The sequence below is a fragment of the Heterodontus francisci genome, chromosome 13 (assembly GCF_036365525.1).
Source record: "Heterodontus francisci isolate sHetFra1 chromosome 13, sHetFra1.hap1, whole genome shotgun sequence".
Lineage (NCBI taxonomy): Eukaryota > Metazoa > Chordata > Chondrichthyes > Heterodontiformes > Heterodontidae > Heterodontus > Heterodontus francisci.
Window position 1 is genome coordinate 88,789,110 of NC_090383.1, and position 27,208 is coordinate 88,816,317.

Sequence of the window (27,208 nt, forward strand, 5' to 3'; positions counted from 1 at the left end):
TTAGCAAGAGCCCTCAACATAATGGCCTTGCTCACTGGAAGATGATTTTGATAACGCGGTTCTCCAAAGCTCAGTTTTTTCCAGCTTGGACAGATGCCAAGTGCTGACCTTCCAACCAAGCATACCTCCAGCTCTAGATCATGTGTAGAAATGGTTGCACAAAGGCGTAGGTTTCTAAAGGTCTGCTGTCCACTGCCTCACAGACCTGGAAGAAGGTGCTAGGTTTTCTGGGAGTTGTCTTACCCCTTCCAGTGCCAGTCATGGTTTTGCTGAATCCCAGGATTGTGCTACAAATCTGCGATCAGCCTGCTCTGATATCAAGCATGTTACCAAAGCAAATTTGTCTTTGACCAGCAGTAACATTTTTGCAGGAATTTGCAAGTGTGCCACCTCATGCCAACCTGTTCAAACAAGAGGATTTTATTAAGTTTTGCTGCCTGAATTTGAAAAAAGGTGTGAATATTTCCATTCATAAAGAAGCTGACTGGTGAGCAACTTAAAATCCATCTCAAACACCCATAAGTAGTGTTACAACCCAGGTAGGAGGAGGGCACGGTTAATTCAGTCCCACTTTTCCACAGATCACAACATCTGTTTAAATTTTCTCACTTACAGAAACAGTCAATCAGATACTCTTATTTTCCCCCAGAATAAAGCACAGCAGCCAGGTTTCTTTAATAAACAACTAAATTATCAGTTTATTATAAACCAAGTCTTAACTAATAATGAGGTAAAACATACACAAAAATGGAAATATTAAACCCCTTTATATTATCCTAGCCCTCAAACTTTCTACAGCAGTATGTTTCCAGTCCAGCGAGAGGGGTGGCATTAGAGTCATAGAGTTGTACAGCATAGTAACAGGCCCTTCGGCCCACCGCGTCCATGCCGACCATAATGCCTATCTATACTAATCCCACCTGCCTGCATTAATTCCATATCCCTCTATGCCTTGCTCATTCAAGTACTTGTTCAGATGCCTCTTAAATGTTGCTACTGTTCCTGCCTCCACCACCTCCTCTGGCAGCTCATTCCAGACACCCACTGTTCTTTGTGTGAAAAATTTGCCCCTTTAAACCTCCTCCCTTTCACCTTAAATCTGTGCCCTCTAGTTTTAGTCACCCCTACCATGGGAAACAGACTCTGGCTATCTACCCTATCTATGCCTCTCAATTTTATATACCTCTACCATGTCCCCTCTCAGCCTCCTTCGCTCCAAGGAAAACAGACCCAGCCTATACAATCTCTCTTTATAACTCATGCCCTCCAAACCAGGCAACATCCTTGTGAATGTTTTCTGCACCCTCTCTAGATAATCTCATCTTTCCTGTAGTGCGGCGACCAGAACTGCGCACAGTACTCCAAATGCGGCCTAACCAACGTTATGTACAACTGTAACATGACATCCTAACTCTTGTACTCAGTGCTTTGGCCGACGAAGGCAAGCATGCCGTACGCCTTCTTCACCACCCTGTCTACCTGTGTTGCCACTTTCAGGGAACTTTGTACTTGCACCCCAAGGTGTCTTTGCTCAACAACACTCCCCAGGCCCCTGCCATTCACTGTATATGTCCTGCCCTGGTTTAACTTCCCAAAATGCATCACTTCGCACTTGGCTGCATTAAATTCCATTTGCCACTCCCTTGCCCACTTTCCCAGTTTATCTATATCCTGTTGTAACCTTAGACAACCTTCTTCACTGTCCACTATACCACCAATTTTGATGTCACCTGCAAACTTACTAATCATGCCCCCTACATTCACAACCAAGTCATTAATATATATGACAAACAGCAGAGGGCCCAACACCGATCCCTGCGGCACACCACTGGTCACTGTTCTCCTATCTGAAAAACAACCCTCCACTACCACCCTCTGCCTCCTATCACCAAGCCAATTTTGTATCCAATTTGCTAGCTCACCTTGGATCCCATGTGTTCGAACCTTCTGGACCAGCCTACCATGCGGGACCTTGTCAAAGGCCTTGCTAAAGTCCATGTAGACAATGTCCATCACCCGGCCCTCGTCAATCCTCTTGGTCACCTCCTCGAAAAACTCAATCAAATTCATGAGACATGATTTCCCACGCACAAAGCCATGCTGACTATCCATAATCAGACCTTGCCTTTCCCATGCATATAAATCCTGTCTCTCAGAATCCCTTCCAATAACTTTGCCACCACTGATGAAAGGCTCACCGGCCTGTGGTTCCCTGGCTTATCCCCTGCTGCCCTTCTTAAATAAAGGCACAACATTAGCTATCCTCCAGTCTTCTGGTACCTCACCCGTGGCTAACGATGATACAAAAATCTCGGCCAGGGCCTCAGCAATCTCCTCCCTTGCTTCCCATAGCATCCTAGGATACACCTGGTCAGGCCCTGGGGATTTATCCACCTTAATGCGCTTCAAAACCTCCAACACCACCTCCTTTGTAATGTTGAAATGCTCCAGGATATCGCTGTTCTCTGCCTTGAACTCACTAGCTTCCATGACCTTCTCGATGGTAAATACAGACGAGAAGTATTCATTTAAGACCTCGCCCATTTTCCGTGGCTCCACACATAGATTACCACACTGATCCTTAAAGGGACCTACTTTCTCCCTAGCTACCCTTTTACTCTTACTATACTTATAGAATCTTTTAGGATCCTCCTTTATCTTATCTGCCAGGGAAATCTCATGGCCCCTTTTCACCCTCCTAATTTCCTTCTTAAGTGTAGTCCTACATCCCCTATACTCCTCGAGGAGCTCGCTTGATCCCAGCTGCCTATACCTGACATAAGCCGCCTCCTTTGTCCTGACCAGACCCTCAATATCCCTCGTCAACCAAGGTTCCCTAAACTTGCCAGCCTTGCCCTTCCATCTAACAGGAACATGCCAACACTGAACTCTTCCTATCTCACTTTTAAAAGCCTCCCACTTGCCAGACATCCCTTTCTTTACCTTTAAACAGCCTCTCCCATTCAACTTTTGAGAGTTCCTGTCTGATGCCATCGAAATTAGCCTTCCCCCAGTTTAGGACTTCAACCTGAGGGCCAGTCCTATCCTTTTCCATAACTATCTTGAAGTTAATAGAGTTATGGTCATTGGTCCCAAAGTGCTCCCCCACTGACACATCAACCACCTGTCCATCCTCATTTCCTAAGATGAGGTCGACTGTAACTGAACCTGATTCTTGGGAATGAGGTGGGCCCAGTGGATCAAGTATCAATCGGAGAATATTTAGGGTACAGTATTCATTGTATCATAACGTTTAGATTTTTTATGGAAAAGAACAAAGAAAAATCTAGAGTAAGAATAATTGACTGGGGGAAAGCCAACTTCAGTGAGGGTAAGAATGGATCTGGGCCGATGAAATTGGAATGAAAGGTTGGCAGGGAAAGCAGTCACTGAACAATAGTCTGTCTTCAAAGAAGAAATAATACAGGCACATTCAAGGTATATTCCCTTGAAGGGGAAAGGTAGGGCAAATAAATCCAGAACTCCATGGATGACAAAAGAGATAAAGTTGAAGAAGGAAAAGTGTGCTTATGGCAGATGTCAGGAGATAATACAATGGAGAAGTAGGCTGAATATAGAAGGTTCAGAGGGGAAGTGAAAAAGCAAATAAGAGAAGCAAAGAGAGAGTATGAAGAGAGACTGGCAGCTAACATGAAAAGGAATCCCAAAGTCTCCTCTGGGCGTATAAATAGTAAAAGGGTGGTAAAAGGTAGAGTAGGGCCAGATCAGGGACCAAAAGGGGGATTTACACTTGGAGGCAGGGGGTATAGCTGAGGTATTAAATGAATACTTTGCATCTGTCTTTACCAAGGAAGGAGATGCTACTCAGGCCACAGTGAAGGAGAAGGTAATTAATAGACTAGAAGGATTTAAAATCGATAAGGAGGAAGTATTAGATAGGCTGTCTATACTTAAAGTTGATAAAGCACCAGGGCCGGATGAGATACATCCAAGGATACTAAGCGAAGAGAAAAATGGAAATTGCGGTGGCACTGGCCATAATTTTCCAGTATTCCTTAGTCTCGGGGTGGTGCCAGAGGACTGGAGAATTGCAAATGTTACGCCCTTGTTCAAAAAAGGATGTAAAGGTAAGCCCAGCAACTACAGGCCAGTCAGTTTAACTTCGGTGGTGGAAAAACGTCTCAAAACAATAATTCAAGAACAAATTAATCACATGGACAAATGTGGGTTAATTAAGGAAAGCCTGCACAAATTCGTTAAGGAAAAATCATGTTTAACTAACTTGCTGGAGTTTTTTGAGGCGGTAACAAAGAGAGTTGATGAGGGCAATGCTATTGATGTGGTGTATGTGGACTTCCAAAAGACATTTGATACAATGCTGCACAACAGACCTTTGAGCAAAATTATAGCTCATGGAATAAAAGGGACAGTAGTAACATGGATACGAAATTGGCTGAGTGATAGGAAACAGAAAGTAGTGGTTAATGGATGTTTTTCGGGCTGGAGGAAGGTTTGTAGTGGAGTTCCGCAGGGGTCAGTATTGGGACCCTTGCTTTCCTCATGTATATTAATGACCTAGACCTTGGTGGAAAGGGCACAATTTCAAAATTTGCGGATGCTACAAAACTTGGAAGCATTGTGAACTGTGAAGAGGATAGTGTAGAACTTCAAAAGGACATAGACAGGTTGGTGGAATGGGTAGACAAGTGGCAGATGAAGTTCAATGCAGAGAAATGTGAAGAGATTTATTTTGGTCGGAAGAACAAGGAGTGACAATATAACAAAGGGTTCAATTCTAAAGGGGGTGCAGGAGCAGAGGGACCTGGGGGATATGTGCATAAGTTATTAAAGGTGGCAGGACAGGTTGAGAGCACGGTTAATAAAGCATACAGTATCATAGACTACTTTAATAGGGGCATAGAGTACAAGAGCAAGGAGGTTATGTTGAACTTGTATAACGTAGAAACGTAGAAAATAGGAGCAGGAGTAGGCCATTCGGCCCTTCAAGCCTGCTCCGCCATTCATTATGATCATGGCTGATCATCCAACTCAGTAACCTGTTCCTGCTTTCCCCCCCTATATCCTTTGATCCCTTTAGACCCAAGAGCTATATCTAACTCCTTCCTGAAAACATAGTGTTTTGGCCTCAACTGCTTTCTGTGGTAGCAAATTCCACAGGCTCACCACCAGGTAAAAGCAGAACCAGGTTCCCTCCCTTTGAACGTTATGAATTATGTAACTCTTTGGCTTTGAGTGTGGAACGCCAGCCAGAAGAAAAGCAAATAATAGAGCGCCAGTTTGGGCTACTTCCCAAGACCACTCTTCACAATACAAATTTCCACAAGTCTGACAATAGATGTTGTCGAGTTAACAGAGTTAAAAGAGCATGATAACCTGAAGCATCCTGAGGTAATGACCACTTTCTTCTCATCTCAGTCCTGAAAGGTTTACCCCGTATCCTTAGACTATGACCTCTGGTTCTGGACACCCCCACCATCAGGAACATCGTTCTTGCATCTACCCTGTCAAGTCCTGTTAGAATTTTATAGGTTTCTATGAGATTCTTTCTCACTTTTCTGAACTCCAGCGAATATAATCCTAACCGACTCAATCTCTCGTCATACATCAGTTCTGCCATCCCAGGAATCAGTCTGGTAAACCTTCGCTACACTCCTTCTATGGCAAGAACATCCTTCCTCAGATAAGGAGACCAAAACACAATATTCCAGGTGTGGCCTCACCAAGGCCCTGTATAATTGCAGCAAGATATCCCTGCTAATGTACTCAAATCCTCTCGCTATGAAGGCCGACATACCATTTGCCTTTTTTACCACCTGTTGCACCTGCATGCTTACCTTCAGCGACTGGTGTACGAGAACACCCAGGTCTCGCTGCATATTCCCCTCTCTGTTTATAGCCGTTCAAATAATAATCTGCCTTCCTGTTTTTGCTACCAAAGTGGATAACCTCACATTTATCCACATTATACTGCATCTGCCATGCATTTGCCCACTCATTGAACTTATCCAAATCACCCTGAAGCCTCTCTGCATCCTCCTAACAACTCACCCTTCCATCCAGTATTGTGTTCTCTGCAAATTTGGAGATATTACATTTAGTTCCCTCATCTAAATCATTAATATATATTGTGAATAGCTGGGGTCCTAACACTGATCCCTGCTGTACCCCACTATTCACTGCCTGCCATTTGGAAAAAGGCCTGTTTATTCCTACTCTTTGTTTCCTGTCTGCCAACCAATTTTCTATCCATCGCAATACACTACTCCCAATCCCATGCGCTTTAATTTTACACGCTAATCTCTTATGTGGGACTTTGTCGAAAGCCTTCTGAAAGTCCAAATAAACCACATCCACTGGCTGACCCTCATCAGCTCTACTAGTTACATCCTCGAAGAATTCTAGTAGATTTGTCAAGCATGGTTTCCCTTTCGTAGATCCATGCTGACTCCGTCCGGTTCTACCACTGTTCTCCAAGTGCTCTGTTTTAAAATCTTTGATAATGGACTGTAGAATCTTCCCCACTGCCGATGTCAGGCTGACTGGTCTATAATTTTCTGTTTTTTCTCTACCTCCCTTTTTAAATAGTGGGGTTACATCAGCTACCCTTCAATCTGTAGGAACTATTCCAGGGACTACAGAATCTTGGAAGGTGGCCACCAATGTATCCACTATTTCTAGGGTCAGTTATTTAAGCACTCTGGGATAAGATACTAGTTTGGTCTCAGCTGGAGTATTGCATCCAATTCCAGGTGACGCACTTTAGGAAAGATGTGAAGGCATTAGAGAAAGTACAGAAAATATTCACAAGGATGGTTCTAGGGATGAAGAACTTAAGTTATGAGGACAGATTGGAGAAGTTAAGGCTATTTTCCTTGGAGAAGAGAAGACTAAGAGGTGATTTGATAGAGGTATTCAAAATCATGAGGGGTCTGGACAGAGGAGATAGGGAAAAACTGTTCCCACTCATGAAAGGATCAAGAATGAGAGGGCACAGATGTGAAGTGATTGGCAAAAGTGACATGAGGAAACATTTCTTCACGCACTTCGGGTCTGGAATGCACTGCCTGAGAGTGTGGTGGAGGCAGGTTCAATCGAGGCCTTGAAAAGGGGATTAGACCGTTATCTGAAAAGGAAAAATGTGCAGGATTGCAGGGTGAAGGCAGGGGAATGGCATTAGGTGAATTGCACATTCGAAGAGCTGGTGCAGACGCGATGGGCCAAATGGCCGCCTTCTGTGCTGGAACAATTCTGTGATTCAGCGTTAATGTTTGAAGTGAGTGAGGCTTCGTCAGGGGCTTAAAGGCTTAAATATGGGGAACCCTTGGAATCATACCAGGGTCGGCAGGACCTCCACAACTTCGGCCTTGTTAGGTTGTTCAGCTTTTTGCAGCTTCACCTGCACCCCCTCTACCTCAGGGCTGTAGTGCTTGCCAACCTTTCTGCTTTCATGCCAATTAATCTCCAAACTGATTATTCTTTGTAAACCGAGGACACAGATTTGTTGGCATATTCACAGCCTTTAAAAAGTGCATTTTGGAATCATTTTTAGGTGCATACAGAAGAATACTGAAATCCAGATAGGTGTTGTGGCCAGGAGACAGGTGATCATGTAGTTTGTCACTTCAACTTCATCTTTGGAACTTGATAGTATTTGTAACTGTGGGCACCCCAGCTTCAGCGAATGTGAACGAATCGCACCAAAATGGTTTATTTTCTTAAACGAAAGCTGCAAATGGGAGTTGGATCACCTGAATATAATTTTTAATCTAGTTCATTGCAAACAAGATGTTGTTTCACGGAGGCATAATCAGACAAAACAGACAGTGGCCCAAAGAAAGAGTGATTAGGAAAGGTGACATAAAGCTTAGTTGAAGAGAATGGTTTTAAGGAAGGAGAACAGGTGGGTGGAGAGGTTTAGCGAGGGACTTTCAGAATGTAGAATCTTGTTGGCTGAAGTTATAGCAGTCTCTGGCGACCAGAGGCCAGAGTTGTAGGAAGAGTTAATTCTTTAGGTATGGTTCTGGTCGGGATGAGGAATCTAGGGCTGAAGGAAGTTAGCGCAGTGGAAGTGCAGGCTGTAAATGGTTTCATACACAGGTATGAAGGGGCAATACTATAAAGGGACTTAAACAAGGGGATGAGAAATTTAATTGGAGGCATTGGAGAACTGGAAGCCAATGTAAGTCAGGACTGAGGTGATTGGTGAGTGGGATATGGTGTAGTGTGGAGTTTGAGAGGGTGGCAGGACGTGATGAACGTATGGATGAGGGTTTCAGCAGCAAATGGGCAGAGGCGGGGTGGAGACGGGCAATGTTACAGAAGTGGCAGTAACTGGTCTTCGAAATAGAGGGGATACAGAGTTGGAAGTTCAGATTGGGGTTGAATACGATGCCAAAATAAAATCTTGTTCAACGTGATACAGTGGCTGGGAAACTGGTGGAATGGTAGTTTGTCTCGGGATAAAGATAATAGTTTTGGTTGTCTTGACACTTAACTGAAGAAAATTGCAACTCCTCCAACACGGGCCTGAATTTTACGAGCGTGCTGCAAATTGTGGCGGCGCACTTTGATGTTGGAGGTCCATCCGCGCGAATTGCCCGTCGCTGAGCCCCTGCTATATTACGTGCGGGGGCTCATTTGCAATAAGGCGATGCAAATATTACCTGGGGGGAGGCGGGACATACGGCACCGTGGTGGGCATTGGCTTAGCTGTGTAGCAGGTTCTGGGGCCCTATTTAAGCGCCCCAGCACCTGCTTCCTGACAGCTGCCAAATAAATACTTACCTCACTATTGAAAAGTGGGGATGCTGGCAATCTGGTAGCAAAACAGAAAGTGCTGGAGAAACTTAGCAGGTCTGGCAGCATCTGTGGAGAGAAAAGCAGAGTTAACTTTCAGGTCTTGTTATCACCTGACTGAAAAACCGCAGACTAATATGCATTTGGAATCTGTGTTCATTTCTCTGCTAACTGTTATGTGAAAAGACAAGTAACTGGAATTAAAAGTACTTCTTAAAGAACCAGGAAAATATGTTTATATTGTAGCTGCATTGTAAACCAGAAATATTACATCAATAATTATGATCAGCTGCTGCAGAAGCAAAATGTACGTGAACATGTGTCGATCTGTCAGATGAAAAATCAGGAAAACAGCACAGATTTCCTCACTAGTCCTGCATTAGTTTTCAAACATATGCAAGAAAATCCTTGCAGCCAGAAATTACTGCAGTTACGCTGTGGAATCACCATTGTTTTTGAAGGACCAGAGCAGAAACCAAAGATGGCAAAGAGGCGCTCTAGAGTGTCCCCACAGTTCAGCGATGCCTCCCTGTTCCCTCTCCTCCAGGCTGTGCAGGCAAGACGGAAAGTCATTTTCCCTAGTGATGGTAAGAAGAGGCCCTCCTACCTGACCAAGGCAGTCTGGCTGGAGGTGGAAGATGAGGTAAGTAACCATGGGGCCATCTGCGTCAAAGGGTCCAATGCCGAAAGAGGATGAACGGCTGTTCGCTTGCCGGGGCCCTCCAGGACTTGTGTACACAGACTACAACCTCCAAAGCCATCCCCAGTCAAAGGGCAAGCTGATCAGCAGTCTTCCTCCAGTCAGGCTGCTAGCGCAGAAGTGGCATTGCGAAGGAGCACCCGCAAGCGTTTCCAAAAACCACCATGACACAAATGGGTCTGCACAGGTGACGCAACACTGAAAAGTTCAATCCCTAAATTTTCTTCACTAACGTGTGTTGCTTGCACTGTGTGAATGAAGTGCGCCAGCATGTACCGATTGTCTCTCCTCCCATTACATCATTGGCCTTTCAGAACTGCCAATGTATGGAATAACATCATGCAGTAGCATAGACACTGGCTCAGTCTGCTGCTGCCAGTAATGGTGGATGCAAAAATGTTGCAGATGTAGAGTGTTGCACAACAGGAAAACAAGGGTGCTATGTGGCTTTCACGTGGTAGTTTCTATGGTGTGGAGAACCTTTGATCAGTAAGGTGTTGCCGTGCATCTCTTGCTTGCTGCTTGCCCTGCATGCAATGCCTGGATGCTCTCTGCCATCCCATGCGCCATTCCTGCTGCAAGTCCTTGGCGTGTAGCTGGTAACATATTGGCATGGATAGAAGATTGGCTAGCTAACAGAAAAGAGAGTAGGCATAAATAGCTCATTTTCTGGTTGGCAAGATGTAATGAGTGATGTGCCACAGGGATCTGTGCTGGGGCCTCAACTTTTTACAATTTATATAAATGACTTAGATGAAGGGGACCGAAGGTATGGTTGCTAAATTTGCTGATGATATCAAGATAGGTAGGAAAGTAACTTGTGAAGAGGACATAAGGGGACTACAAAGGGATATGGATAGGTAAATTGAGTGGGCAAAGACCTGGCAAATGGAATATAATGTGGGAAAGTGGGAAATTGTCCACTTTGGCAGGAAGAATAAAAAAGAAGCATATTATCTAAATGGTGAGAGATTGCAGAGCTCTGAGATGCAGAGAGATCTAGGTGTCCTAGTGTATGAATCGCAAAAGGTTAGTATGCAGGTACAGCACGTAATTAGAAAAGCTAATAGAATGTTATCGTTTATCGCGAGGGGAATTGAATACGAAAGTAGGGAGGTTATGCGTCAGCTATACAGGGCTTTGGTGAGACCACATCTGGAGTACTGTGTACAGTACTGGTTTACTTATTTAAGGAAGGATGTAAATGCATTGGAGGCAGTAAAGAGAAGCTTTACTAGACTAATACCTGCAATGGGCGGGGCGTCTTACGAGGAAAGATTGGACAGGCTAGGCTTGTATCCGCTGGAATTTAGAAGAGTAAGGCAACTTGATTGAAACATATAAGATTCTGAGGAGTCTTGACAGGGTGGATGTGGAAAGGATGTTTCCCCTTGTGGGATAATCTAGAACTAGGGGTCACTGTTTAAAAATAAGGGGTCACCCATTTAAGACACAGATGAGGAGAAATTTTTTTTCTCTGAGGGTCGTGAGTCTTTGGAATTCTCTTCCTCAAAAGGCGGTGGAAGCAGAGTCTTTGAATATTTTTAAGGCAGAGGTAGATAGCTTCTTGATAAGCAAGGGAATGAAAGGTTATCGGGGGTAGGCAGAGATGTGGAGTAATCAGTTCAGCCATGATCTTATTGAACGGCGGAACAGGCTCGAAGGGACGAGTGGCCTACTCCTGCTCCTAATTTGTATGTTATGTCCACATCATCCTAGGAGGAGTCCTTCATACGTCTGTCCTCATCTTTTTTTCACCCAAAGAGTGGTTGGAATCTGGAACACACTGCCTGAAGGGGTGGTAGAGGCAGGAATCCTCCCAACATTTAAAAAATATTCAGATGAGCACTTGAAACGCCATAGTATACAGGCTATGGGCCAAGTGCTGGAAAATGGGATTAGAATAGATAGGTGCTTGATGGCCGGCACAATCACGATGGGCCGAATGGCCTGTTTCTGTGCTGTATAACTCTCCCCTGCAAGGCCTCCCCCCTATTGTCTGTGTAGTTGTGCAGAGCATAGCAAACAGCAACGATATGAGCTACCCTTTCCGGCTCATACTGCAGGGCACCACCCTATCTATGCCGACAACGGAAGCAAATTTTGAACATGCCAATCGCCTGCTCATTGGTGGCTCCTGCAGCTCCATGGCTGGCATTGTATCTCTCCTGTGTAGCAGTCGTGGGGTATCTCACTGGTGTCAAGAGCCATGTCTGCAAGGGGTAGATCTTGTCTCCAAGAAGCCACCCCTCCATCTGAGCCAGTTCAGTGTGCAGCAGCACCAGCCGAGACTGGCGCAGGATGAAAGCGTCATGGCGGCAGCCTGGAAAGCGGGCACAGATTGGCATAAAGTGGTTACGGTGATCACATAATAATGACGTTGCGCGAGTGGAAGCCCTTACAGTTTACTTATGCAGCTGGTCGTCCAGCGAGAGCCTTGATGGCCACACGGGTGCAGCTTGTGACCCCTTGCAAGTGCGATGGAGTTGAAATCAATGGCCCCTGGGCCTGGCTCCCAGGGTCCGTTGTGAAGCAGGCATAGTCACTGGCCCTCCGGTACAGGGCATCGGTGACCTCCCTGATGCAGCAGTGCACTGATGACTGAGTGACCTCACAAAGGGCCTCTGAAATGATGCAGAGGCGTAAAAGTTAGGAGCCACCGTCACAATGAAGGCCACAGGCATAGGATGTCCATCGAAGCCCATTGGCCGCAGGTCATCGTTGAGAAGGGCACAGAGATGTGTCGCTGCCTCTCTCGACATCCGCCTCTGACACTGGCGCTCAGACGTCTGTCATGTGGGACCGGTAGATGCGCCGTGATCAGTAGTGGTGAGCTCTCCTTGGGAGCTGCTGCTGCTCACGACCGGGGGCCTCTGCGTGGGATCCGCCGGCCTGTTGGTTTTGCCTGTGGCGCATATGGATCCTCACGAGAAGCGGATCAGACAATATAGGTTGAACCATACCCATCTCCACGTGACAAAGTCGTATCCCTCCCGCTTCAGAGGTTCCTAACAGGGCAGGCATTGTTGTTGACTGTGACATCAGGTGCTTTCATGCATCAGCTATGTGGCATGGCATGGCATTGCATGTCTTAGCTGACACGGAGTGGCACAGCATGACCACATCAAGATTCTACCAGTTGCATCGACTGCCCCACCAGCTCAGTAACCTTTACACACCTACCGTTGCTGGCACCCTCCCCACAAACAGGGTGACTGGAGTGCCATTGCTCCCTCATTCAGACAAACAAACAATGCAGAGCGGGCCTCCCTTTATGGAGGGAGGGCACACAGTACCTCCCTTCATGCCGGTAGAGCTGTGCCCCCAGTAATCCCATCCCCCCTCCCACCTCCCTTCAAGTATGTAGAGTGGAGACCCTGGCACAGAGACTTAACTGCACTGTCATCAATTGCTCCTTCTGCTGTCCCTTTGGCTTCTCTCATTTGTGAACGGGATGGCACCTTACAGCTGCCCGTTCAGTGAAAAATAAGGAACCGATGAGCAACAAGCAGCGGGTTGCATAAATCGGGCAAGGTAAGTAGCGCTTAGCATATTTAAATTGGGGTGTCGCCGCTGAGTGGTAGGGGTAGGGGCTGCACAGAGGTCCCAATGCCGTCGGCAAAATGGGGCAGGACATACCCAGTGTCAGGGTTATGGCGGGCCTCTCCTGCTAGAATATTCTGGCCCCTCCTGCCCTGACCCGTGACGTCGGAGGGCTGGTAAAATTCAGCCCAGCATGTCAGATGGGCAGTCTGTCAAGACTGTAGAGGGATTGATATAGATGGTGCAGAAGTAGAATTGTTGGGCACCTTCAGTGTATGTTTTCTGAGGATGTTGCCAAGGTGCAGCATGTAGATGAGGCGATATTAAAGATACATCCTTTGGGGGCAGGGGAGCTCCAGAGGTAATGGTACAGTGGTGGGGAGGGAAACTGTTGCTGGTAATGCACTGGTTACAATTGAACAGGTATACTATATCCACAACTGCAATCAAGATTAAATTAAGGATTATAATTTTATATATGGCTTTTATATGCCATTTATATTATTTATTAAAATAAATGTTAGCATTATATCATCAACTAAGTTTAATCTAAAATCAGAGTACTTTAAACACAAGGGGGTGGGTGGTGGCGGGGGGAGTCAGTTAGCTCAGTTGCCCAGATGACTAGTGTATGAGGCAGAAAGATGCCAACAGTGTGGGTTCAATCCCTGTACCAACTGTGGTAGTTCATGGAGGCCTGCCTCCTCTCCTTGCCCCACACTTGAGGAGTGGTGCCTCTCAAGCTATATGTTATTAACCAACTGTTAATGGAGGAAGATGTTTATGGTCCTTTGTGCCGACAGCTAGAATGACGACGACTTGAAACACAAGCTGAATTTTACTCTTCGCTGATCTTGGTAGCATCTCGACAAATTTCAGCACTGACAAATTATTTTTAAATGCATTTGACACTGAAAAACCAAAACTAATATTTCAGATTGATAAAATGAGACTTTGTCATATAATGATTCTTGTTACATTGGCAAATAGTCAAATATGTGACTTACTCTTGAATTGGAGTGTTTAAAAGCACTGACACATTGTAGTCCATTTTTAAGTTTCTGTAATCATTAGGTGTAAATTGGGATTTGCTCTCTTTAATTCTTCATCATTAGTACTTCTGCCAAACTGATTCTTCCACTGTAATACAAAAGCAAAATACTGTGGATGCTGGAAATCTGAAATAAAAACAGAAAACGCTGGAAATACTCAGCAGGTCTGGCAGCATCTGTGGAGAGAGAAACACAGTTAATGTTTCAGGTCAGTGACCCTTCGTCAGAACTGTTCAGACACTGGCAGAGTGCCAAGTCACTGCAGCGTATGATAAAAGTGCCTGTTCTTATTTGCATCTATGAGAGGTTCCTTCTATCAGCTGGGCTGAGCACAGGTGACACATTTGTTGAGTGACAATTAGCTGTGGCTTGAGCCTCAAAACTGCAAAAGTATTAAGCACCTTAAAGTTTAGTGTTTAACATTCTTGATATTACTGTTGTAAAAATGGGACATTTGGCTGAAACTTCAATCCTGGATATATTTCAGATTGACACTGCTGGATATACCTCCAAAAATTGTATTGTGCTGACTTTGTTTTATTTTGTAATTTTAACAGCTCATTTTTGCCATACTGTTCTCCATGAATAATTGAACATTTCTTTTTTTAAATATAGCAACAAACCTAATCCCAATCAGATATCAAGCATTAATGGAAAGCCTGCTGTGGTAAATGGTCCAGTTGGAGGAGTGGTTTATCAAACCCAGAACTCAGGCATAGGCCGGCCCTGTGAGAGTTGTTACAGTGAGTACTGTCAAAACTAAATTATTTAAGCATAAAACCTGAAGCAAGAGGATACTGTAACCGCCAATAAACTTGGTAAATTCACAAGTATATTTAATTGCCTAGGGATTAATTGGAAACTTTAATTTAGGTACTCAAAATCCTACTGTATGCCTTTCTTCAGTTTCTTTCCTTCTATTAGGAGGCAGGGTTACTTGAGCTTTCGTAGTGTAAGCAAAAACAGTACTCACATATTGAAGCTGTGGTGCTACAATCAGAGATGTTAACCATTTTTTCATGCTATGGGGCTGCAATAACCCTGCCTCTTCATAATGTTCTCTGGAGAAGGAGCAGCACAGAATTCTGACATTTGCAACTGATCGCAGTAGCTGGGGGACAGGAAAATCAGAATGCATAAACTGAGCTAAAACTGAAATGCAAACGGCGACTCATATTTTGGGAGATTGTAGGGCGGGGTAAACCTTCTGTACCTTCTGCATTGTATGGGAGCCTTTGAAAGATCAAATTGAAACATTTTGTTGGTGCAGGGAGGTGGTTGTAATGAATTTGGACCGATCCAACATTGGTTCCCAGGGGTTATTGATTGATGGAAAAGAACTTTCCAGAAATGAAAGCTGGCAGCTGGAAATTTAATTTATTGTGGTATAGTGCCTCTATTTATGTTTATCTTGTTTTATCAATACCACATCTATTTTGAAAAAATACATCGATGGTAAAACAATCAAGTTTTTGCTTAAGAACGGAAAATTCTGGAAATACTCAGCAGGTCTGGCAGTGTCTGTGGAGAGAGAAACCAGGGATGAGAAACTTCCACCAAATGGTAGATTCTGACATTGGGATATTAGCCATGGTTCTGAAAGAACCTTCAAACATAGGTCCATGAAAGCAGCTCATCAAAGCAAAATCAAATCTGCAGAGAATGTTGTACTTGCCCCCGTTCTCCCCCCCCCCACCCACTCCCCCCGCCATCGTGTGCTTCATTCCACCATAAGTCTAACCTTTCTAACTTTTTGTATGGGGGCAACTATTTGTCTGTATGGAATTGTCTGACCTCTAGATTGAAGCACTGAAGTTCTTCGTGTCCCCATCCAACTCCGCTTCCCCCCCCACCCCCCCCAACATACACATGCCCACAAAGTACCCGATCCAACTTCCCATACCCATTCTCTGCAGATTTGTATTTGCTTTGCTGAGCTGCTTCCATGGACCTATGTTTGAAGGTTCTTTCAGAACCCCATGGCTAATATCATTGACTCAGGGCCTACCTGGATGAATGTTAGCACATACAGTGCCATCCAAACTCTGAAATATGCACTGAAAGCAGAGGATAAGTCAAGTTTGGCATACTTAGCAAGAAGACACAAGACTAGTGATCCTGTCAGTGGCAAGCTGGTGAAGTGTATGCAGTTCTGCATTCATCAGCAAAAAGAAAACTTAACCAGTCAATTAACAGTGTTTGTAAACCTTCAGCACAGATTTGTGTACAAAGCAGAGAATACCTCAAATTGTGTGCTGATGTGAAGAAAACCTGCATAAAAGCCAAAAACAACTGACTGAATGAAAGAGCTGAAGAAACAGAGGAAGCTTTCAAGAATGGTAACACCAAGAAAGTATATTCACCAGTCAAGGTCATAAGCCCAGAAATAGGTATCCAGGACGAAAGCAGAGACTTGTTATATGATGAGACAAGATCAGACTGAGATGGGAAAATTATTGCAGGAAACTATTTGAAGAAGAACCAGAAAAAATAAATAACAAAGATTGGAAGTTAAAAGAAGAACTAGAACCTGACGTACTGAAAGGTGAGATAAGAAAAGCTATAGAGAACATCGAGTGGAAAGGCAGAAGGATAAGATCAGATACTAGTGGAAGCACCAAAAGCGGGAGGTGAAACAGTAGTAGATGCAATTAAAGAAACTATTGATGATATATGGACAACTGGTGAATGGGCTTGCAAGTGGATTATATCTGAGATGGTCACAATACCCAAGATAGGCACACAGGACTGTCCAAAACATTGTATGTTAAGTCTCATCAGTCATGCATGTAAAGTGCTACTTGATGACATCAGGCAGAGTCACCCCCTTGTGTGAACAGAGAAGTGGCAGAGGAGCAGTTTGGCTTCATTCCAGGAAAGGGTACAACTGACACCATGCTCAGAAATCTCATGGAGAAATGTGAAAACAAGCAGGAAGCCCAGCTTTGGCTCATGTTCATAGACTATGTCAAAGCTTTCAACACTATCCAGCATGATGCTTTTAGTTTCGAGATACAGCACTGAAACAGGCCCTTTGGCCCACCGAGTCTGTGCCGACCATCAACCAACCATTTATTCTAATCCTACACGAATCCCGTATTCCAATAACATCCCCACCAGTCCCTATATATTTCCCTACCACCTACCTATACTCGGGGCAATTTATGATGGCCAATTAACCTATCAACCTGCAAGTCTTTGGCATGTGGGAGGAAACCGGAGCACCCGGAGGAAACCCACGCAGACACAGGGAGAACTTGCAAACTCCGCACAGGCGGAACCCAGAATCGAACCCGGGTCCCTGGAGCTGTGAGGCTGCAGTGCTAACCACTGCGCCACTGTGCCGCCCAGCTCTAAGGAAGACACTTAAAGACTTTTGTGTACCCAAACATCTTGTGTGGCTAATACAAGAGCTATACAGAAATGCTTCACGAGTCATCAGATTTGGTGATCATACAAAGCAATTCCAGTTTGAAAAGGGAGTCAGGCAAGGGTGTCTTCTGTCACCTATGATGTTTAATGTCTTGGGAGAGAAGATAATGAGGATGGTGCAGGAAGAGTATTACCAGAGAGATGTGGCAGTATCATCGGAGATCGTAGCATATGAAATCTCGGGTATGCAGATGACACCACACTCCTAGCCAGAACAAAGGAAGAGCTAGAGACTGTGGCAGGCCTAGTCAAAAGTCACAGTGAGTCTTTTGGACTGAACATAAATGAGGCAAACACCAACATTATGGCTCTAAATGGCAGTGGCAAAGTCAAGATTAAAAGCACCAAGATAGAGGCAGTGGACAAATTCAAGTATCTTGGCTTACTGGTAAACACCAAAGTTACATCCAAAAATGAAATCCAAGTCAGATTAGCTATGGCAAGAGGTGTGACCTTTGACTTAAGTAGCATCTGAAAGTCCAAAAGCATCAGCATGAAGTTGAAAAAACGTCTAGTACAGTCATTAGTGTAGAGTGCTGCACTCTATGGATGTGAGAGTTAATGTTCTAATTCTAATTCTAAAAGAGGATGAGAGGATGATAGCTTATGAAATATGGGTATGGCAAATGATGCTCAATCAGCTGGATGGACAGAAGGACAAATGAGTAGGTTAGATCAAAAGTAGAAGTTCAAGAATCAAAAGGTATAGTTAGAGAGAGAAAGATTGCCAAGTACGAACATCAGAAAAAAGACCCGCCAGCTTTGCCTTGGCAACAATTGAAGGAGAAATTGAGGGAAAAAACAGAATTGGAAGAAGAAAAATCGGATGGGTGGATAACGTTGAGACATGGACTGAGGGAGGCTTGAAGAAAGCCAGAGAAGAAGCAAGATGATGCCAACGGCCCCGCTAAGGCGATGGTGACAATGAACGAATGAGCACAGATTTACAAATAAGATTTCAGGGTCATGTTCTGGTCTTTAAGATTTACTTTATCCGTCATAACTACAAGATGTACTAACTGTATTAAATGCTGAGATATTGGAATGATGTCACTTTGGTGATTTTATACAAATGAATTGGTGCACCGTTTTGGTGGTAAACAAAGGGAAAACTAATGTTTCTACACATTTAAAGTGGCCTGGAAGCATTTGCATTCATTCCAGGTCATTAACAGTGCTATAATTACCTGATCCCTTATCAAAAAGGAATTCAGACTTCTTTTGCCTTTGGCCACTAATTTTCAAACCTTTTTGTCTTTGGCCACTCTCACCCCTGGAGGAACTGCTAATAGTCCGCATTTTATTCTGAAGGTGGGGATCCCTGCGGCTGGCCAGAAGGAGGCCCTGCACTACTGAGGAGAGAAAAGACCCCAGGAAGGTGGTCGGGGATGGGGTCGTCGGGGCCATTCAGGCAGGCCCCGGTGATTAGGTGGTGGTGGGGTTTTGAGGGTTGCGGGGGGGTGTCTTCCCGAGGGGGGCGGCAGTGATCGCTGCTCGGGGTGGGGAGGCCCTCTGGGGATCCTGGATTGCCTCCAAAGGAGGGAGACCCCCAATCCTGCAAGGAGGCTGCCAGGCTTTACCTGACACCTGGCAGTGGTGGGTCCCTCCACCAAATTGAGGTGGAGGTAGGAAGCGGTCCTTCAGTGGCCAGTAATTGAGGAATGTGCCTCCTGTCATTTAGTTCACCCCCTGCCTCTGTGCCCACCTCCAAGGGCACAATAAAATTCTGCCCAATGTTTCAGACCAATGACCTTTTATCAGAAGGTTTTTTTAAATACAGTTTCAGAAATGTCTAGTACAATTTCGTTATTCATAAATTGTTACAATAGACAGGTAGGCTGTCTTGATGATCTTCAATCAATGTGGTTTTAATCTGTTACATCTTTCCTTTTGTAAATTGTACACAGTATTTTTGTCTGCTTTTATCTTTGTAGCTGGTCTGTTTTCACCAGCTTTCGGTCTACTGTATGTTGGAGGAAACTGTATCTTCAGATTTAGCTCTCACAGGAACACATACATAAGACCAGCTGCAATCTATTTTTGGGCTTTAGGTTTCAAGCAATCAGACAGAAAATAATTCAGTAAACCACAGAAGCATTGGAATGGTCGTAAAATTAGAAAAATATCAACTGATTTGGATTTTATTGGAGAATTATATTGGCTAATGCAATTAATTATATTCCAAAGTTTTAATAGGTGGTAAATATTTTCCTAGGCTAAAATAGTCAAAACTTTTCATAATTAGAATAAGTGACTTTTTTGCTTTCCTTTCTTCATTTCTTTTCAGCCACACAATCTCAACAGTGGTATTCCTGGGGACCTCCGAATATGCAATGTAGACTTTGTGCTTCATGCTGGACATACTGGAAGAAGTACGGTGGTCTGAAGATGCCTACTCGAACCGAGGCAGAAAAAATGTCACCCACACACGATGTTTCGGTAACGAGCAAAAAAATTAGAAATTTTGTAATTGTGTCTACTAGTGATTAGCTATTAAAACTTCAGATTCACGTATGATTTATGGGCCAGCTTATTTTAGTTTTCTTTCTATGAGAAGCGATTTCTGTTGACATATTTCTCACTGTCACAAGTTATTTCTATTCACTAAATTTCATTACCTCCCATTGTTCCATAAATATGTGTGCCTGTTTTAACAAGATTTCAGATTAATGCTGATTGAGCTCTCCAACTTGATTACGTAAAACCATTTTAGCATTTTGATCTATCAAATCAATGGATAACATGTTCTTTTTTTTATCATTTCCTTCTTCATAGATAAAAGATGCTGTGACTTCTATCACTAACTTACTTTTTATGTGACTTGCAAGATGGTGTGAGAATCCATTACAGCATAATCTTGTCACCTTATTTTTAAAAATTACTGCAAAACCCACTTAAAGTGTGACAAAGTAAAGCCAACCTTCAAGATGTAGCGCCAACTTAGATGGTTGTAAAGATTTCAAATGGATTGGTAATGTCACAGATGGCACTATGAACTTTTATATTTCTCAGAAATTGTCATTACCAATATTTTACATGTGTACCATTGCGGATTTGTTTCAGGTTTGTCCCATCTTATATTGAAGCTGATCAAGTTAATTAGGAATGAATCTGGAGCAAATTAAAAGAGAATACCATAATAAAAAGGGACTTTTGAGAACAGGATATGCTGCATTGGCAGCAGAGGAGCTAGTGTTCAATGCCTCAGCTGCCTTCCAAATGATGTGTGTTTCCAGAAAGTGCTGGAAATACTCAGCAGGTCTGGCAGTATCTGTGGAGAGAGAAGCAGAGTTAACATTTCTCTCTCCACAGATGCTGCCAGGCCTGCTGAGTATTTCCAGCAATTCTGTTTTTATTTCAGATTTCCAGCATCTGCAGTAATTTTATTTTGTGTTTGGTGTATGTACCTTGCACCCTGTGTGCATTCACAGGTTAAGGGATTTGACTTTACAAATTTTATTTACAAATGCAGCACTGCAATTTGCTTGTTACAGTGCTGCTTATTTTGCAATATGCAGTGTTTTTACTGACTAACTAGGTGTTTTTCTTTTCTCCACATTTTAAAAAGGAACCACACATAAGAGGTGTCTTTCGTCACGGTCAACCTGGGCATGGTGTGCCAATACACATCGATAGTCCGAAGTCTACTTTGAAGACCCGCCAATCTTTCTTCCTGCAAACAACACGTCTTACAAAACTTGCCAGGCATGTCTGCAGAGATGTTCTGCGGCTGAAACAGGCGGCAAGGAGGCCATTTGTTCCAATTAACTGTGCTGCCATTAAGGCAGAATGTAAGAACTTTTTAAATTCCTAGCTTTGACTTTTCATGCTTTCAACCATTCCCTGTCCTATTGTTTGCAATAAATGATACTTATGACTTACTACATTATTTATTTGTGTGGATTTTGTTTTGAATTTGCTCAAAAGTCTTTCTGTAGCTGTATGTGTTATTCTGTGAGCAACTTCAAGGAAGACTGTCTGCTTCAAAAATTTAAGTAAGAGTAATATCCCTGAAAATCTTTTTTTTTACGTATCTAAGGATTTGGATTAGTAATGGAATTCATTTTTAAGATTTTAAAAATTACACTAAGCTGGACACAATCTGTAACACTGAGAAATGGTTTTACAGAAATGTAAATAAATGGGTACATGTCCTTCAGATTAATTGATTATTTAATACTTATTTAAGGCCCATAATACATTAACAAAATTTGATCGAACCACAATGTATTTGTAATACTGGTAGCATTCCAGTAGCCTTGCGCTTACAAAATAAAACACAAATTATTAAACATTATGCAATATACTTTGATCTACAAAAGGTCTAGATTTCTCAAAACAGTGTATTGTTTTGATATGAGTGTAACTTTGAATTAAGAACAAGATGCATTAATCAACTGAGTGGACTGCAAAATAAATATTTTTGCAGACATTCTTTCTTTAGGTTGATTTATATTGTGCTTCACATCCGCTGCTTTAGCTGCAATCAAGCCATTCTGGGCTGTAGAATGCAGTTTGACTCCACAAAGCTAAAGACAAGATAAAAATCAAAGGAATGAGATGAAATAAAAGACTGGCAATTATCCAGTTGTAAGCAGGAAAAAATATAAACATTACTATAATTGTATTGCAAATATGATTTGATGGTTCTGAATATTGTGCAATTAATATTCAGTTTACTTTGCAAGATGAAAATGGAGGCCTTAAATACAAGAATTCACCACAGCAGTTTTCTAGAAAATGTTTCCAACTTCCATACTAAAGTGAATACCTGTTACTTTAATATTGCAAAACATATACAGATGGCATATGGGTGATGATCTTTTAGTAGAAAATGATTAGCACCTTTTGCAGCTGCACTTTTGTTTTATTTTTCTCCATTTGTGCCTGTTGTAAATCATGTAATTCCTTTAAAATGGTGCATGCAGTTTCTAATTTTACATAATCACAAACCATCTTCATAAGTGTTCCATATTCTGTAAAAGCCTCTGATTGACAGTATATTGCTCTTGCAGTACAGAGATTGCTTGATTAGCAATTTATGAAATGTGGAAAGACCTGGAAGTGAGACTTTCAAGTAATTATTTTGAACAAGCTTGACATTTTGTAATATCACAACTGAAATGCCAATTAATTCAACAATACATGGATGTCTGTGGGATGCTTTTCATACTGTGGGAAAGCTCAATATAAATTTCCTGAATTTGTTGAACTGTACAGGAACTCTTAAGCTTCACTGAAAATGTTGTGCTGATGTGTGTAAATGAATGGTTTAATTGGGCTTTGAAAGTACAAAATGTCAGCAGTTTATCCAGTGTATTTTTTATATAAAGGAAATAATGGTGTCTTATCAGCATGCTACTTTTTCAATTTAATTAGGTGAGTAAAAAATTTTCCCATGAAAGCAGCTGACTTTTAGTGAAATGTATTGTGATTGGATTTTTTTGTGACAGTTGCGTTGGAGATTATTTAATGTCCTAGTATCCGGGAAAGGAACGGGGAAAGCAGTTAAAATAGTGCGGTTCCATTTCCCACTCCATTTCTGCCAATTCACCATCTTAATACAGCTGGTTTTGGAGGTGGATGAGGCAACTCCGGATTCTGGGTAAAGTCTGCCAGGCTGCCAAAGGAGTCTTCTAACTGGATTGCCACCTGCATTTGCCGGCTTCTCACCAAGAGTTAAAATGTTGGAAACACTCAGCAGGTTTGACAGTATCTGTGGAGAGAGAAACAGAGTTAATGTTTCAAGTCTGTGACCTTGTATCAGAACTGAGAAAAGTTAGAAATGTATTAAGTTTTGAGCAAGTGAAAGTGGGGAGGGTGGGATGAAAAACAAAAGGAAAGATCTGTGGTCAGGTGGCGGGCAGGAGCGATTACATGGCAAAAGGTTTCATGGTACAGAACCAAAGGGAATTTAATGGGACAAGTGGAGAAGCAAATGATGTATGTAGCAGAGGTGTGAATGGCAGGATAGCTGCCGTCTGAACGTAAAGGAATTGAGAATGAAATGATTTTTAAAAAAAAAACCCCAGCAAATTAACACCAAACAAAACTGGGGCAGAGGTTCTGATCTAAAATTGTTGAACTCACTGTTGAATCCAGAACGCTGTAAAGTGCCCAGTCAAAAGATGAGGTGATGTACCTCGAACTTGCATTGAGCTTCATTGGAACACTGCAGCAGGCCAAGGAGAGAAAGGTCAGAGTGGGAGCAAGGTAGAGAATTAAAATTACATGCTTGCGGACTGAAGGTAGGCGTTCACGAAGCAGTCATCCAGTCTGCAATTGGTCTTCCCACTGTAGAGGAGACCACATTGCAAGCAGTAAATACAGTATACTGAAATGAAAGAAGTACAAGTAAAGTACTATCTCACTTGGAAGGAGTATCTGGGACCTTGATGATGAGGGAGGAGGTAAAAGGGCAGTTGTTGCATTGCCTGCGCCCGCTGGAAAGGTGCCCTAGGAAAGGTGGGGGTGGGGTTGAAGGTGACTGAGGAGTGCATCAAGGTGTTGCGAAAGGATTGGTCCCTACGGAATGCTGAAAGGAGAGGAGGGGAAGATGGTTTGGTGGTGGCAGAATTGGCAGAGGATGATCCATTGAATAAGGAGGCTGGTGGGGTGGAAGGTGAGGGCAAGGGGAACCCTAGCGTGGTTCTGGAAGGGAAGGGGTGAGAGCAGATGTGCGTGAAATAGAGTGGACACGGTTAAGGGCCCTGTCACCCACAGTTGGGGTGGGGGGGTGGTGGGGAAGACTGCTTGGTTGAGGTAAAAGAAAAACTATGAGCAGTGCTAATATGGAAGGTTGCATAGCCCGAAAATATGCGATGGAGCCAGAGAAACTGGGAGAGTGGAATAGAGTCTTACAGGAAGTGGGTTGTTAGGAAGTGCAGTCAAGATAGCTGTGGGAGTCAGTGGGCTTATAGTGAATATTCGTTGATAGCCTATTCCCAGAAATGGAGACAGAAGTCAAGGAAAGGAAGGGAAGAGTCTGAGATGGAACGTGTAGGAGAGGAAAGGGTGGAAATTGGAAGCAAAGTCAATGAAATTTTTCATTTCCGGGCAAGAGCAGGAAACAGCACCAATACGGTCATCATTGTACCAGAAAACGAGGTGGGGGTCTGCATAGGACTGCAGAGCTCTCATATCATCCTGGTCAGGGGGGTAGGGAGTGGAGGTGTAGAGATATTGGACATCCATGGTGAAATGGAGATGGTTAGGGCCAGGAAATTGGAAACTTTTGAAGTGACAGACAGCATTGGAAGAGTTACGGACGTAACTGGGAAGAGACTGGATACAGGGAGAAAAAATTACTGTTGAGATGGGAAGCCATCAGTTCAGTGGGGCAGGAATAGGCTGAAACAATTGGTCTACCAGGGTAGTCTTGTTTGTAGATTTGCAAAGGAGGTGGAAGGAGGTAGAAGTGGGCTGTACGGGGTTGGAGGCCATGGAGGGAAGACCTCCAGAGGATATGAGGTCAGTGACAGTACTGGAAACAATGGCTTGATGTTCAGTGGTGGGGTCATGATCCAGGGGGAGGTAGAAGGAAGTGTTAGAGAGTTGACCTCTGCTAGCTAGAGGTCAGTATGCCAGACAACAAAGGCACCAACCTTCTCAGTCGATTTGATGTTGATGTTAGTGTTGAACCTGAGAGAACGGAGTGCTGCAAGTTCTGTGGGAGATAGGTTAGAGTGAGTGAGGGCAGCATAGGAAAAGGTGGCCGATGTCACGCTGGCAGTTCTCGAAAAATCGAGAGAGGATAAGAGGCCAGAGGTCCAGGTGGAGGGAGAATATTGGGGTCAGGTAAAAGGGTCTGCTGAGCGGTGGGGGAGTCTGCTGGCCAAAAAAGTGGGTGCAAAGGCGACAGAAGAGCTCACTGTCATGTCAAGCTCAAAATTTGTTGAAGTGGGGGTGTGAGGGGATGAAGCTGAGTCCTTTGCTGAGGACAGATTGTTCAGAGTCAGAGAGGGGAAGGTCAGAGGTTATTATGAATACACAGCAAGGGCTGAGATTCCAAGAAGGGATGGGGTCGAGAAGAAGGATCCAGAGGGGCGTTGGTGCCCATGAGTTGTTGAAGCTTGCAATCCTTCACCTGAAAGGAAGTTGAAAAGTTTTTTGTTAAAGCGGCAAATGAGGCTAAGGATGAAATGAAACTGGACCAGGACAGCTTTGAGATAGTCGGTGCTGCTTTGCATTCGGACAGCAGCTATCCTGCCATTCATTCCTACTCTAGGAACATCTTTTGTTTCTTTTACTTGTCCTTTACCCCACTCCCTTTGGCTTTATACCATGAAAACTTTTGCCATTTAATCTCTCCTGCCCACTACTCTATCACAGACCTCTTTCGTTCTCCTTCCCCCATCTCTCACTCAAAACCTAATACATTTCTAACTTTTCATTGTTCTGATGAAAGATCACTACCTCTCTCCACGATGCTGCCAGACCTGCTGAGTGTTTCCAGCATTTCTGTGTTTATTTTAGATTTCCAGTATTTGCAGTATTTTGCTTTTGTGTTAAAATGGGCCATGTTCTGTCAGGTTACACTAAAACTCCAAAAAGGCTGAGGAGGAGTATTTTGTTTCCTGATCATTATTTTAGAAGGCTGTTGGGTTTCTCTACAAACATTAGATGACCTGGTATAGATAAATACACTTTATTTTTAAAATGGGGTGGGTGTCTGTTCTTTACTCCTGGTCTTCACAGATCAAACTGTGGAATTAAAAAGGACCTTCAGGATAAGTAAAATTTTCAAGGATTCAATATACATGGAAGAACAAATGACAGCAACTTAGACATTTGGTATCATGATTGTAAGTGACAAAACCCAAGCATCTATTGCTTAAGAAAAACTTTGTAGCTACTTTGTTCACTTGGGAATAATCTTCACTGTGGAAGGAAGCTGAATGTTTGCTGCTTGTGGCAGTAACATCTTCAAACCTGACTTGGCCATTGACTCCATGTTTCCACTACTCATTCCCAGATAAGCCAACGTAGTTCTTTCAGCAATAATTACTTTCATTCTATTCCTCCCTGCATATAATACTGGGATGATTTTCTTGCTGATTTATCTATCCTTGCATTGTCGAATCGACTTTCTCAAAAAAAAAAATTATGTTACAGTATTGTTGGAGAATGATACTCTGAAATATTTAGACTTTTTGTTTGGGGTACAAGTAAAGATGTGTGAGGACTTGTTTACAACACGTACATTCTGATCAGTATAACTTAAGGACTATTCTTAATTAAAGTTTGCTTTTTTAAAAATCTAAAAATACAAAGGTACATACCAAGTTGCTTCGGGTTGATTGAGAAACTAATTCTCCGTAAAGTGTTTTCATTTAATAGAAAGATAGACCATTTTTTTGTTTAGGAGGTTATGTCCTCTGATCAGGCTTTCAGTCTTGGTATAATTTGTTAAGTTATGCACAATTGTTAAGCTTTTTTGAGCATTGTGATATTTTAACTGTCTAAAAATTGTTCTTGGCATTCCATAAAACCTGTACAGCTACCAGTTTTCAACACGTGTGATCTAAAATGTTTTAGCATTTCATGGTGACATCAGAGCTCAGAGTAAGTGGCACTGAAAGGAAGAGAGGGTAGTTCAGGGCAAGTGGCACTGAAATGGGGCTGTGGGGATGGAGAGATTCAGCAATATCACCAGAACTGGAATTCAATTTAGTTCCCGTTAAATAAATACTTGTATATTTGT

General features: G+C 43.2%; 1 protein-coding gene across 14 annotated transcripts in view; it reads left to right on the forward strand.

Annotated features, from left to right (window-relative positions):
* mta3 (metastasis associated 1 family, member 3) overlaps nucleotides 1-27,208 on the forward strand; it is a 366,201-nt gene that overhangs the window by 220,904 nt on the left and 118,089 nt on the right. For all 14 annotated transcript variants that reach the window (XM_068045144.1, XM_068045146.1, XM_068045152.1 and 11 more), the window contains exons 12-14: nucleotides 14,689-14,816; nucleotides 19,793-19,944; nucleotides 21,074-21,296. In XM_068045144.1, coding sequence (XP_067901245.1) covers nucleotides 14,689-14,816; nucleotides 19,793-19,944; nucleotides 21,074-21,296 — 503 coding nt within the window. The remainder of the gene's footprint in view (nucleotides 1-14,688; nucleotides 14,817-19,792; nucleotides 19,945-21,073; nucleotides 21,297-27,208) is intronic.